Below are 15,504 nucleotides of genomic sequence, written 5' to 3'. Positions count from 1 at the left end.
GTTGACGGGGCGACAAGATTAAGGATGACCCTAAGAACACTTCTCGCCTGCGGACTCACAGTCGGAGTCTTCACCACACTGTTGTTGTTCACTGTTCATCAGTCGAATCCATTCCATGTCGGTTCTCCGGGAGGAAACGAAAGACTTCAAGCCAGGCTAGCGACAGAGAACACCCTTAGGTAAGAAACATAACCGTGTATGTCTCTATCATTGAGAAGAGTTCACACTTTACAATCAGCATGCAATCAGTAGTACCTCTAGAAAGAACATCGACGCTTGTGATGTATATGATAATTTTTTCGCACATAAATGATAGAGCATTAACTTGATGTCCTTTGCTATGAATCAACTTCTGAGAACGTTTTCTTTGTGTTTGATTCCCCACTTTGTGACACAAACATAATAATTAGGGGCGATGGTTGCTCCAAGGTCTCATGCATGGTGTATTTGCCCGTAGGGAAGGTTCGACTGCGAATGAGTGATCATCATGTAAACAAGTCTTACCGCCATCTTAAGATAAGTCTCGTGTTTCTAAAGTTTCCGTTTTTAGCTAACTCTAAGACAAATTTCTCTTAGGAATGGAGAACAGCTGACAGAGACTGGAAGAAAAGACGAGGAAAGCGCTTCAACTTCTTGCGTTCCGCAGAAGAAATTCGTCTTTATAAAGACCCACAGGACAGGCACTTCTACAACTATCAACATCTTTCAGCGTTACGCCATTAATCACAAACTGCAAGTACTGATGCCAGTGGGCCAGGGTCCGCTCAGTTGGCCGTTCCCCCCGGAAGAAAATGAATACGTCCACATGCCCGATGAAAAATACGACGCACTGATACACCATTTTGTGTACAACAAGACGTGGCTACGGAGCAAGTTTCCACCAGAGACCAAATACATATGTAAGTGATGATACGAAACGTATTTGGATGTTTCGGGTTGCTTTGTGCCAGAGTGCAAGGAGAATAATGGAGAGAAGGAGTGAAGTAAGGAGGGATGGAGGGAAAAAACGGAAAATCAAAGAACTCATACCTTAGTGGATTGTCTAGAGTTTTTGTGAATTTCTTGTTAATATAGTAATTTTGAACAATTGTGAATTTCTCGCTGATTCTGTTTATGCATAATGTTCCCACCGACTCCCTTCCAAAAGGCAATATACATGCATATAGCATGACTTGAAGACAGGAAGTGAGATAACCTTTCATAACCTATTCTTGGACCTACCTGGGACCTTTGAGCTAAATTCCTGGCAGTGTCCCCGACGTGCTTAGGAACTTTGGACCTGGGCAGAGCCAAGCTTCCCATCCTGCCAGTCTCCGATTACACCATTTCCCGCCTCACACCCTGCCACTCTACAACATTGAAATAACTACTGACAGACATAACGACAAACAAACATAACACCGAAAACAATACCCCCGTTTTGACGGAGGTAATTAGTTCCAATTTGCTATCGATATCATTATCTGCTAATATGATTCTGTGATGGATATTTGAGATTATCATCATCTATCTTATTCCTTTATCTTTGTACAATGTTATGTACATTCGTTTTTTTTTAACATTCCATGCCAAGAGATTCTCAAAAGAGCATAGTAAACTTATGGCAATGGAGCTGGAAATGGTTCTGGCTTCTTCAACTAATTAATATTAATCCGACAAGACATGCCACCCCTGTGCTGTCTTCCTTGAATTTTTCCTTGAAACTACTCTTAAGATGCACTTCGTTCTTATCTTCATTGTTTTTCAGCTATAATAAGACAACCGTTCAGTCACCTCAAGTCTCAGATGAATTACTTCAAGCTCTCAAAGGTCCTTGACATACAAGGACATGGAAATCCCGTGACAGTGTTCCTACAGGACCCGTGGCAGTACAGGAACAGGTCCGAGACATTCTTCCCTCACGTGAATATCACGTGGGACGGTACCAGGAACCCAATGACCTTTGACATGGGGTGGCCGGCCGAGAGGGCAGATGAAGAAGTAAGTGTATCTTGCATCTTGATAAAGCACTGATAAATCATGCTTCTTTGAAAAAATATATCAACAATGAGGCATGTGGGAAAACGCAACAACATGGTGTCAGAAGTGGGATTCGGGCGAACTTTCCCATCGGGTGTGTATTTCCGCCTTCCTTGCAAACATTTTCAATTGTTACTCTCTTCATAAGATGTTGTCTCTTTCCAAATAGGAGGAAGCTCGCAAATACATCTGCAACTTGGACGCTGACTTCACCCTTGTGATGATTCTAGAACACTTGGACGAATCGGTCGTTCTTCTGAGGCGTCTTATGTGCTGGGAGCTCCGAGACGTTTTGCTATACTCTAAGAATAAAAACCCACGCTCTTATCCTTATAAGACGTACGTGGCAACACCAGAAGAACTGGAGAACCATCTTGGCTGGAGCGCCGTGGATTACATGTTGTACAACACGTTCAACAACTCATTGTGGCGAAAGATCAGCGCTCAGGTACCTTTTTTTCTGTAACAAAAAAGTCTTAAAGTTTAAATCATTTTGTTGATACTTTTATAGATTCATAAAGAAGTGTCTATTATTATTGTGTCGGTTATAAATGAACAGATGTTAGCAAACTAAGAAAAGGCATGAAATTGAGGACCGAAAAAAGTCTACACAACCAGGGTTTCCGGTTTGTTGTTGTTTGTTTCCTATGACCCCCTAAGAAGCTACCTTTTGAGGAATAAGCAAAATCAGAGTTACGTCCTCAGATCAAACGATCGAAATAAAAAAAATGAATGAATGAATTAATTAATGAATGAATGAATTTTGCTTATCACGGTCTGGAACTAAAAAATCAAACTTTTTCTACCTTTAGGGACCAGACTTCTACGACGAGCTGAAATATTTCAGACGTATCCAGAATGACGTCAGTAACTTCTGCTCCAAATCTACGAAAGAAGACAAGAAAGTCAGAAAGGCCATGGTCGTAGCCCCATCGAAATGGAATCCTGAATTTGAAGTGGACATGACTTACTGTTGGTACATAACAAGAACAAGGGTGAGTACTAATACTATTTGCTGCTACATGTGTATTTTCTACACAAAATTCATTTTGAATTCGTACGTTGAGGGAAACATACCAAAGTCATTCATATATCAGCAAAGAAGCTCCTAGACACAAGACCCGATTTTAACGTTACTGACAATAAAACAAAACGTATCAAACATCAGTAAGCGTTCCGTTATTTGAACTTGAAATGTGTCTATTATATTTTACAGGTTTATTAACTTAACAATTGTTTTGTTTTGTTTTTCCAGACATTTAGCCTTGACCAGAAGATTAAAGGTCGAAGATATACCAAAATGGAACTAACCTACACTGTTATCGATCAAATCATTTACTACAGGCTTTTGCGAAAGGGGCTCCCAACTTTCAAAAACAAACACGATGCCAATGCGGCTGGCATTACGGGCTTACGTAGAAAACCTAAACGCATGGAAATTGCGCCTAAATAATGCTTATATATATTGTACATGTCAGAAAATATGCTAATCATACAGTGTGGTTCGCTCGTTAAAAGTACATGCATGTTTTGTGATATTTGAGTGCTTACTTTTAACAATAGTGAACTTCCTATCATTTACTCCATGTGTAATATTACATTTGATATGGAATCACTCTGTCACAAGCAAGCGTTTACTTCTCTTTTATTGTAATCAAACGTTACTACATTGTATAGATTTTAGGTTCATTTACCCTTATTATCGTAGCCGCAATTTCTTGTTTTACGTAATATTTGCGTATTGGCCTATATGCACCACGTCAAAGCTAGTCTTTGATGGCTCGTTGTGGGAAGAGATGGATTAGAATATTTTTCTAATCAAAAATGAATTTCAACGTTTTATTTTTAAGAATTAAGGCATGATTCTGTCTGTATCAATATTGGTACTGGACAAGGATCTGATAAATATATTATTCTCAACACCACTTATACCATATTATTGAAGTATGCTAGTTATCTATGCGAAGACTATCTTACTAAAATTCTTATACGAATATGAGCTTATCGTGCAGATACAGGCCTTTGATATATTTCTTGTCAAAGTTGGTTATTTGTAGACTTATAGAAAGATGCTTTATGATGTCTCCGTTCTAATGCTGAGGCGTTCGGAGCTTTATCAAGTTTAGGGTGTTCACTGAAACCATGATAAATGTACCTCAACAAGTACACGTACATGTAGTTTAGAGAGATTAGACCGCTCCATTACACACAAATGTACACATACTCAAGCACAAACACACACACACACATGTAAACACGCACACACACACACACATAAACACGCACACACAAACATACACACACAATTTACTGACACTCACTGACAGTTAATTGCACGTTTCAACGATTCTTTTTTTTCTCATTCTTTTTATTAATTTTCAAAATAACAGAAAAATAAAAACATGGCACATATACAAAATAAGTGAAGCACATGAGTAACCACAAAGCAGATATATAAAACCGGGAATATATGAACACATTCAATGATTTTTTCAGAGAAATGTTTACATTTCGGGAGTGATTATTTCGAATGATTTAACGATTGACTTACACAATTTCCACGCCTCCGTTCCCCCTAATTTTATGATTAGTCGACTTGCTGAGGTGTGACCCTGGCGCCTGGTACAAAAGGACTGAACCATTGTGTGAGTGGGGTAGAAAGAAGTAAAACCAGTTCTTCACATACTCAGGTCACGCAATGAGTAACTTCACAAGATAGCGGCCGAATGAGATTCAAACGGGTGTCACTGTTGACCTGGAGGTTTCAAAGGTTAGTTAATTCTGTTAATTTGTTTGTTGTGATCCTAGGAATACGGTATATATTATACAGAAATCTTACGAGATTTGTCAATTTTACGACATAAACGTCAGAAGTCTAGCATGAACCCTGACGACCTTAGTTGAAGGATATGATTGCTTCGCGCTGGTGCACCGTGAAAACGTGTTCGACGGTAGGAAGTTAGCGCCATTTTGCTATCTATTTATAAGTCTATTCATAACCTCAAATGGACAGGAAGGAGAACGCTTCATATTGTATCACATGCCTTTGCTTCTCTTCTACAGTTTTTCTTCAGTGTTAGTTACAATGTACGTACTGTTCTTTTTACAGGGCTGACGGGGTGACAAGATTAAGGATGACCCTAAGAACACTTCTCGCCTACGGACTCACCGTGGGAGTCTTCACCACACTGTTGTTGTTCACTGTTCATCAGTCGAATCCATCCCATGTCGGTTCTCCGGGAGGAAACGACAGACTTCAAGCCAGGCTAGCGACAGAGAACACCCTTAGGTAAGAAACATAACCGTGTATGTCTCTATCATTGAGAAGAGGTCACACTTTACAATCAGCATGCAATCAGTAGTACCTCTAGAAAGAACATCGACGCTTGTGATGAAAATAATAATTCTTTCGTACAAAAATGATACAGCATTAACTTGATGTCATTTGCTATGAATCAACTTTTGAGGACGTTGTCTTTGTGTTTGATTCCCCACTTTGTGACTCAAACATAATAATTAAGGGCGAGGTCTCATGCACGGCGTATTTGCCCTTAGGGAAGGTTCAACTGTGAATGGGTGATCATCATGTAAACAAGTATCACCGCCATCTTAGAATGAGTCTCGTGATTCCAATTTTCCGTTATAAGCTAACTCTAAGACAAATTTTCTCTTAGGTATGGAGAACAGCTGACAGAGACTGGAAGGAAAAATGAGGAAAGCGCTTCAATTTCTTGCGTTCCGCAGAATAAATTCGTCTTTATAAAGACCCACAAGACAGGCACTTCTACAACTATCAACATCTTCCAGCGTTACGCCATTTACAACAAACTGAAGGTACTGATGCCAGTAGGACAGGGTCCGCTTAGTTGGCCGTTCCCCCCGGAGGAAAATGAGTACGTCCACATGCCCGATGAAAAGTACGACGCACTGATGCACCATTTTGTCTACAACAAGACTTGGCTACTGAGCAAGTGGCCACCAGAGACAAAATACATATGTAAGTGGTGATACGGATGTCTTGGGTAAGGACAACAACAACTTGTGCCAGGGTGCAAGGAGCAAGATGGAAAGAGAGAATGAAGTAGGGAGGAAGGGAAAACAGAATATCAAAGATCTCATACATTTGTGAACGTGTTGAGGGGCTCTTAAAAAGCATAGTTAACTTAAGGCAACTAAGCTGGTAATTGCTTCTTGCTTCTTAAACTCACTCCGACAATACATGGAATCCCTGTACTGTCATCCTTAGATATTTCCTTAAAACAATTTTAAGGTTCACCTCATGTTTCTCCTTATTTTTTCAGCTATCATAAGAGAACCGTTCAGTCACCTCAAGTCTCAGATGAATTACTTCAAGCTTTCAAAGGTTCTTGATATACAAGGACATGGGAATCCCGTAAAAGTGTTCCTCCAGGACCCCTGGCAGTACAGGAACAGGTCCGAGACATTCTTCCCTCACGTGAACATCACGTGGGACGGTACGAGGAACCCCATGACCTTTGACATGGGGTGTCCGGCCGAGAGGGCAGATGAAGAAGTAAGTTCATTTTGCATCATGAAAAAGATCGAATAAATCATGCCTCTTTGAAAAAAGGAACGTATACTCTTGGTGATGCAAGGAGTGGAATGAGAAAACAAACTATAAAAAACTAGCAATTAAAACACCCCTCCGTCAAAATGGTCACACCCAACATTAGCGACCAAAAAAACACCCCTCCCAATAAAATGGTCACATTCAACATGGCGGCCCCCATCCTTGCAAGCAAAAACAGAATAGGTTTTGCTATCTCAAACCTGTAATTAAACATTCTTCTCATATCAACAATTAGGCATGTAATAAAACTCAACAACATGGTGTCAGAAGCGGGATTCAGGCTAACTTCCCCATTGACTTTATATTAACGCCTTCCTTGCGAACATTTTCAATTGACATCGTTACTGTCTTTATAAGATGTTGTTCCTTTTCCGAATAGGAGGAAGCTCGTCAATACATCAGCAAATTAGACGCTGACTTCACCCTTGTGATGATTTTAGAACACTTGGACGAATCTGTAGTTCTTCTGAAGCGTCTTATGTGCTGGGAGCTCCGAGACGTTTTGCTTTACTCCAAAAGTAGAAACTCACGCCCTTACTCGTACAAGAAGTACGTGGCAACACCAGAAGAACTGGAGAACCACCTTGGCTGGAGCGCCGTGGATTACATGTTGTATAACACGTTCAACAACTCATTGTGGCGAAAGATCAAAGCTCAGGTAGCCCCATTTTTGCTATGATATAAATGTTAAGTCCTAAGGTTTACATTATCTTCCAAAAAGTCATGCCTATTGCTTCTTGAATAAAGATGATGAGAAAAATGTTAACAAACTACGGAAAGGCATGAGACTGAATTTTTGAAAAAAGGGTAAATTGAGGACAACAAAACTACACAACCGGGATTGTCACTCTGTTCTTGTTTGTTTGTTTTCTGTCATTTCTGTCACCTACAACCCCATTTAAACTTCATGATAATATTTTGGAATGAAAAAATTCTAAAAAAGAGTTGCGTACTCGAACGATCTAGCGAATATATGAGTGAATGAATGAATGAATGAATGCGCCTTTGTCACGATTTGGAATTTAGAAAAAAATATTTCCAATTGTAGGGTCCAGACTTTTACGACGAGCTGAATTACTTAAGACGCATCAAGAGAGACGTCAGTGACTTCTGCTCCAGAACTAGGAAAGGAGACACTACAGCCCAACAGACCATGGTCGTAGCCCCATCGAAATGGAATCCTGAATTTGAAGTGGACAAGACCTACTGTTTTTATATAACAAGAACAAGGGTGGGTACTAATATTTTTTGCTGCCACTTTCTAAATAAAATGTATTTTGAATTCGTACGCTAAAAGCAATATCCAAAAGTAGCCTATAACTGAGGTTTGCAAACAAGCTGCTAGGCATACAAGCTTGTGATTCACTGTCTCACTCAATATATTCTGATATTTTGTTGAATTCATAAACCTCTTCGCACTGTTCATTGATTGGCATAATGGACTTTTGTTTGTACCACCTATTTTCATGTTACATACCACCATAAGGTCATGTATTGTTTTTTTCGAAATTCAATTCTAGTGTAAGTCTGAAAACAAAGCTAGCTGTATCAAGCATGTTCACGCCTTCTGTTAAACCAAATCTGTGTCTATGTATTTTACTACTAAGTCTTTTGTTTAACAATCGTTTCATTCTCTTTTCCAGACGAAGAGCCTTGACCAGAAGATCAAAGGTCGAAGATATACCAAAAAGGAGCTAACCTACAGTGTTATCGATCAAATCATTAACTACAGGCTTTTGCGAAAGGGGCTTCCAACTTTCAAAAACAAACACGATGCCAAAGCGGCTGGCATTAGGAGTTTGCGCACAAAAATTCACGTAGCAGCAGCGCCTAAATAAAACCGTGTATTGTGTCAGATAATTTGCTTGTCATAGAGTGTGTCTCGGTGGTCTGAAATATGTTATGAAATATTTAAGAGCTCACTTTTAATCATAATTTGCCTTCTATAGTTTTCTACATGACTTTTGTGTAGTATTTGATGGTATCCATCGTTATGCCTATATAAGCCTCGTAAGTTGGCATACAACATAGTTCCCAAGTATAATGCACTACTACTGAATATCATATGTTGCAGATGTAATTAGATGAGAATGATTCTTATCATATTTTTAGTATTACTTTGATGTGCAGCACATCAGCGCTCTATAAAATCACGTTTTTTGTGTGTCTTCATATGAACCCCTATGGGCGTTTATGTAAGGAATAAAAGTATATACTCTGAATATAATTATGTCTTTAGCTTTTTTTCTTCGATATGCATCACATTTTCGCTCGATACAATCACACTTCTATACACACATATTCCATTGATAACATCTGATGTAATAAAATGGATCATAAAAAGCGTGTGGAAAAAAAATCCACAATAATTGCGGGCAGGGTGGTGTATTTACGTCTCACAGAAGACGAAGAAGATTTCAGATACATTCACTTCCGCTATATGTTGTAGATATAGCTACATGCACAGCTGTATCGGAATGGTGAGGTCCCTGCGGGGTCAGACTCCACTAAGAAGCCGACAAACAGTTGGGGATCCTGCATTGGCCCTTTTTTTAGGCCCCCGTTTCATTAGGTTGCGATCTCGCTTCGACCTAAATTTGATTTGTGTAACCCTTTGATCATCAGAATGTCATGCAAAAGGTAAAAGTAGGACTGTAAGAACAACAAAACACAACGTTCTTTCGTTTTAATTCGTTGATCGATCTGTTCAATTTTAGGTCGCATTGCGGTTGCAGTGAGGTCGCCACCCTAGTGATAAAACGACTTTGGTTCTAGCGTTGCGTCACATCTCAATACAATCTCAATAAATAAATAAAAATGGAAAGAAGTCCAAACATACTGAAAAAAACTAGAGTTAAGTATTTGTGCTACATATACTTCAGGTTTGCTATGTTAGTTTAGCGATTACGGGGTCTTGTTATGAATATGAAATGGTATTGAATTTCTATTTGAGTTGAATGTGTGATAGTTGTGTGCCGATCTGTTAAAAATAGAAAGAACGCTAGTGACTAAAAAAAAAACACCCCTCCCAATGAAATTGTATGGCTACCCTGCGACTGGACAAAATCAAGATGGCGGCCACCACACATGCCAACGGATCCTACAAAGGTTTTGCTACGCAAACCTGTAATGAGCGCAGGGCGGAGTCCTGAATTTCCCCACGCCGTTACGACCTTGGTTCTATAGTGTTCCGTCATATGACATGTGACTCACAGGCTGGTGTACAAAACCTGCTCGACGGCTAGGCTTTGGATCGAAGACTAACTTTACCCACTCAAGCGGAAAGGTCAGTGCTTCATTTCGTTTTGTGTGTGTTATGTGTGTCTTTTTCGAACAGTTTTCGTCATTGTTAAGTTAAAGCTCTTTAAAAGTAGGTTCTTTTCTTCTTACAGGAGAAAAAGGCGCCAAAAATGAACCTAAGAACACTGCTAACATATGGGTTCGCATTAGGAGTGTCGACCACACTGTTACTATTCACAGTTCACCAATCACATGTGCCAAACATGTCCTATATGCACACCAGGAGACGAAATGACATTTTTCAAGAAGGCCTACGCAAGAACAACACCCTTGGGTAGGACAAGTTGAGGATATAACGTCCTAATATTGAGAGCAGTCAATGTAGTCCGTATGTTAGATCCCCAGTCAAAATGTTTAATCGTTTAGAAGTAACAAGCTCGTAAGAATGCGTTTGTGTACTTGTTTTTTACCCGACAGTATTACATGCAGGAATGACAGAAAACTAGAGTTAAGTATTTGTGCTACATATACTTACGGTTTGCTATGTTAGTTTAGCGATTACGGGGCCTTTTTATACATATGAATTGGTATTGAATTTCTCTTTTTATTTGAGTTGAATGTATAATAGTTGAGTGCCGATTTGTTAAAAATAATGAGCGACCCCCAAAACACCCCTCCCAATAAAATGGTATGACGACCCTGTGACGTCATAATTCAAGATGGTGGCCACCACACATGCCAACGGATCCAACAAAGCAACGCAAACCTGTAATAAATATTGAGCTACTAGTATATAACAGCAGTGCTAAGATATTGTGACGTAATGTATTTAATTAATTGCACTCTGGGAGACGAGGGACTGTCACGAAAACAAGCTTAACTGCTTTTCTGTAAGTTTCAAGTATATCTTCACCTTAAGGTTGAATTTCTTTTTAGAACACAAGACGAAGACCCTGTTTCAACACCTTGTGTCCCACAAAAGAAATTCGTCTTCATAAGGACCCACAAGACAGGCAGTACCACAACGATAAACATATTTCAGCGTTACGCGATTAACAACAAACTAAAAGTACTGATGCCGGTTGGCCAGGGTGCGCTCAGTTGGCCGTTCCCCCCAGAGGAAAATGAGTACGTCCACATGCCTGATGAAAAATATGACACCCTGTTTCACCATTTTGTCTACAACAAGACGTGGCTACGGAGCAAGTTTCCACCAGAGACCAAATACATAAGTAAGTGATGATACACAACGTACAACATGTGTAGTTTAAGTATTTTTGGGAGACAATAACTTAGACATACCATCCCTGTGCCATGCAACACATTCTTATTATAGACAAGCAAAGTAAACCTAATATTGCAAAGCTTAGACTGTTTACTTTTTACTCGAACAAGACAAGACAAGACACGTCTGTTCTATCCTCCATGTAAGAACCATTGAAAATGTCCTTGAAGACAATTGCTGACGTGTCTTGTTATTCTTATTCTTCAGCAATATTAAGGCACCCATTCAGCCATCTCAAGTCGCAGATCAATTACTTTCACCTCCCAAAAGTCCTTGGGATTCAACATACGAAGAACCCTATAAAGAAGTTCCTACATGACCCCTGGCAGTACAGGAACAGGTCCGAGACATTCTTCCCTCACGTGAACATCACGTGGGACGGTACCAGGAACCCCATGACCTTTGACATGGGGTGGCCGGCCGAGAGGGCTGATGAAGAAGTAAGTGCTCAACAAGCTTAAGAACGTGAAAATGAAATTATAATCCAAATTTAGACTAATTTTGTTATCTTAGCTTGTGTCTGCCATCGTTCTTGTGCGAAAATTCCACACATCTATTAGCAGCAATGTGCACTATTACTGCCATCCTATTGTTGTATCTTAATAAAGCCGGGATGAAACTTCTTCTAAAATGTTTTTCGGAATCCTCTTCATATAATCGGAATGCTTGACAAGGAGTAAGAGGTAATTAAGACAAAGAGACATGTGGCGAAATGCAACATGGTGTCAGAAGTGGGATTCATATAAATTCTACCATTGGGGTTGTATGTGCCCCTTGGGGAATCACTACAAATACTTCCAATTGGTAGCATTACACTCTACTGATCTCTTGACGAGTTGCTATTTTCTTTTTTGGCCAACCAGGATGAAGCTCGCAGGTACATCAGCAAATTAGACGCTGACTTCACTCTCGTGATGATTCTAGAACACTTGGACGAATCGGTCGTTCTTCTGAGGCGTCTTATGTGCTGGGAGCTCCGAGACGTTTTGTTATACTCTAAGAGTAAAAACTCGCGCCCTTACCAGTATAAGTTTTACGTGGCAACACCAGAAGAACTGGAGAACCACCGTGGCTGGAGCGCCGTGGATTACATGCTGTACAACACGTTCAACAACTCATTGTGGCGAAAAATCAACGCTCAGGTAACCAGTTTTGAATGACTGAAATGTTTAATTTATATTGTTCAATACTTTCATGGATTTTGTAATTGTAATTTACTGCTTATTGTGTGAATTAGATGTGGGCAGACAAAAGTCAACCGACTAAATGCCTCCTCTCACTGGACCCGCGGCACGTTGGCGGCGTCGCTGCGTTCTAAACTGGATTTGTGTTACCCTTGACTTTTTAAATATTATTCAAAACGTACAACTTAACCAAAAAGACACAAAAAACACAGAGCTGAAAAAGATTCTTCTTTTTTGTCGATGAATTTCGTTGAATGCTTTGTCAATTCGATCGGCCGCAGCGACGCCGCCAGCGTGCCGCGGGTCCGGTAAGAGAGGGGCTTTAGGAAACACATGGTATTTAATTTGAGAAAAAGAAGAAATTTAGAATAATTCTCTCTAACGCTTGCTATACTGGTGTTGTTGTTATTTTCCTATAGCTATGACTTACCAACGTTTGTCAGCTGCCAGCCATTACACGACTGAATGTCTGTCACCTGTAATTGAATTATACTCATCAAACCTTCCTCGCCGCCTTTTATCTTCAGGGTCCAGATTTCTATGACGAGTTGAAATATTTCAGACGCATCAAGAATGACGTCAGCGAATTCTGCATGAAAACAATGAAAGGACAAAATGGAGAGAATCAGTCAATGGTCATAACCTCGTCGAAATGGAATCATGAATTCAAAGTAGACAATGACTACTGTTGGGACATAACAAGAACAAAGGTAAGCACCAAGACTATTTTCGATATTTGGAGTGCTGTACATCAAGTTAATTTTGAATGTTTGCGTTGATTGGAACATACGTATTCAGCTTATAGCGTTACTGAGCAAGGAAAAAAGCAGCGTGGTTGGCAAGTAAGCTGCTAGGCCATATATATAGGCCGTATTAGCCTGTTTAGTTCTAGGCTCTACCTTCATCAAATGGTCTGAGCTCGCTGACATTTAAGTCGTCTGGAATGATTGTATCCTGCCAGATTCTGGCCTGTTTGGTGAAGGTAGAGCCTGGAACTGAACAGGATGACACTCAGGCTAGGACCGTGTTTCACTGAAAACCAAACGAAATATATCAAGCGTGAACACTACCTTTGTTACACAAATCATGCTTATGTTTTACGGATCTATTTAATAACCTAGCCTGTATCTATATCTGTACAGATACAGATATAGATACAGGCTAGGGCCGTGTTTCCTAGACACTGAAAAATAAACGAGATGTTTCAAGCATAAATAAGGCCTTTTTTGTACGAATTATGTTTATATTTTACGAATCTATTTACTTACCACTTGGTTGCTTTGTTTTCCAGGCGTTCGACCTTGACCTGAAGATTAGAGGGCGAAAATATACCAAAAAGGAGATGGGTTACAGTGTTATGACTCTTATATTTAACTACAGGCTTTTACACATGGGACTGCCAACTTACAAAAACACTGGCGAGGCCGCTGCAGCTGGCATCAATAGCTTACGTCGAAAACATATACGCATCAAAACAGCGCCAGGATAGTGCCGTATATTGTTGTCATGACGTCATATATTCTTATCATAGAATGGCAGGACAACGAAAAGACTGGAGTCTATCAAAGGAGGGGTTCCTCCTTCGACGTGAAGGTATTCCCGTCATGATGATGACGGTGGCCATAGAGTGTGGCTAGCTTGCAATTGGTTGAAGCATATTTGTGATATCAGATAACGTAATTTAAAGTTGAAGGCACTTTCTGTGTGTAGTCTATAATGGTATCCCTCAACTTTTAGATTAAGATAAGTCTCACAAGTTGTCTTGTTCGAGTTTATGTTCGTTTTCGTTCATATCATTCCTCCTATTAGGTGACACCGTTCCTGGACTCTAACGACGTTCTCCACAGAGCTATCTGTCCTTCATGGTAGATTCTATGTACAACGAAGGGTGCCATAAACTCGTGCTGTTGTATTATATATTGAATGACGGTAGAGGAAAGCAAACATAAAGAACTTGAGTCATATTTTGCAGATGTATGATACTGCTGAATATCAATTTTTGTCTCAGTCTATCTGCTTGATAGCTCTTGACATATCTTCACTGGATATAATTACGACATTGTCTTTATATGTATACCTATGAGGCATACATGCATCAACCAACGAACGCACATATAACAACAGTGCGGTCATTTCAATAGACCTCTTTCCAGTTACGGCGGCCATTTTGAATTTCCCGGGGTCAGCTGGGGGTCAAGCACCAAAGTGAGGCTCGGGTTGTTCCGGCCTCTTAAACACCTCTTAAACAAGATTTGACAATTCGCTTATCGAATGACATAGATACAAAAATATTTTCCGCTACGTTTTGTTGTCTTTTAAAATCATACTTTTACAATTTGCATCATATTTCTATCATGAGATCCAGGTCCCATAAGTTTCAATTCTGGTCGCTCTATTTTTGCTCCGCGATCGCCGTCTAGTGGCATCGCGGTTGCACAGTGGTAGGGTGCTTGGCCCAGAATCCTGGGTTTGAATCTGGGGTCCCCTGAATTGTCAGGTTAACGTTGTGTCCTTGCCTTGTGAAAGGCACTTTACACGACTTTCCTAACTTCACTCAGGTGAAAATAAGTACCTATCTTTGGTTATGAAGGACCCGCGGACAGGCCGTTAAGGGGAGGGACCGGTTAATGGACCTGCTCACAAAGCCCAGTTTGCATGTCCATGTTTTTTTTCTTGTTATTATTTTTGAGAATTTTTTCCTGGTGAAATCTTTGGTCAATTTTGGCCAGTTTTCAGGCAGGGAGACCAGACATGTGTTTAATTTTCAAATCCAGAAAGAAATTGTGACCTTTGTTGTGGTATAGAATTGCATCATTTGGGAGGGGATTTTCCCATACTAGACCAGTGATTCTCAGCTGCAGGGGGTAAGATCAGGGTTTGTTTACGTTCAAACACGTCTAGTGCGTTAGAATGCAGGAGTCGAACCCCGGCTTTTTCCAAAAACGGCAACTAGACATGTTTAGCTGTCCAGTGGATGGAAGTTTTTGGACATTGAAATACTATCAAGTGTACTTTGAAGCCTGTTTTTGTTCCTTGTTTTGTATATAATCTGATGGAAGTCTGTTCAACTGCTCCCTCCCCTTAAGGTCGCAGAACACAGTATTAATGGGCGGCCCCCGTCCCCAATAGTAGTTCGGGTACGAAGTAGTGCGTCACATTGCTTGAAAAGGCCGTAGTTTTTCTTC

At 40.1% G+C, this 15,504-nt stretch overlaps 2 protein-coding genes and 1 long non-coding RNA gene across 3 annotated transcripts; all 3 read left to right on the top strand.

The window, feature by feature from the left end:
* Positions 1–575: 575 nt before the first annotated feature.
* Positions 576–3,875, top strand: LOC136421808 (galactose-3-O-sulfotransferase 2-like). Its single transcript, XM_066409372.1, has 5 exons — positions 576–899; positions 1,748–1,980; positions 2,189–2,467; positions 2,832–3,014; positions 3,275–3,875. Exons 1-5 carry the CDS (start codon positions 743–745, stop codon positions 3,470–3,472), a joined length of 1,050 nt encoding a protein of 349 aa, XP_066265469.1. The 5' UTR covers positions 576–742; the 3' UTR covers positions 3,473–3,875.
* Positions 3,876–4,824: 949 nt separating this feature from the next.
* On the top strand, positions 4,825–8,788 carry LOC136421806 (galactose-3-O-sulfotransferase 2-like). Its single transcript, XM_066409370.1, has 7 exons — positions 4,825–4,970; positions 5,129–5,308; positions 5,694–6,016; positions 6,321–6,553; positions 6,990–7,268; positions 7,659–7,841; positions 8,254–8,788. Exons 2-7 carry the CDS (start codon positions 5,154–5,156, stop codon positions 8,446–8,448), a joined length of 1,368 nt encoding a protein of 455 aa, XP_066265467.1. The 5' UTR covers positions 4,825–4,970; positions 5,129–5,153; the 3' UTR covers positions 8,449–8,788.
* Positions 8,789–12,001: 3,213 nt separating this feature from the next.
* On the top strand, positions 12,002–14,256 carry LOC136422036 (uncharacterized). Its single transcript, XR_010753566.1, has 3 exons — positions 12,002–12,277; positions 12,847–13,029; positions 13,611–14,256. It is a non-coding gene; the product is annotated as an uncharacterized lncRNA (long non-coding RNA).
* The last annotated feature ends 1,248 nt before the right edge of the window (positions 14,257–15,504 follow it).

This window comes from Branchiostoma lanceolatum, chromosome 16 (genome assembly GCF_035083965.1).
Source record: "Branchiostoma lanceolatum isolate klBraLanc5 chromosome 16, klBraLanc5.hap2, whole genome shotgun sequence".
Taxonomy (NCBI): domain Eukaryota; kingdom Metazoa; phylum Chordata; class Leptocardii; order Amphioxiformes; family Branchiostomatidae; genus Branchiostoma; species Branchiostoma lanceolatum.
Note: the sequence above shows the minus strand (reverse complement) of the source record. Positions and strands in the feature narration are given on the sequence as shown.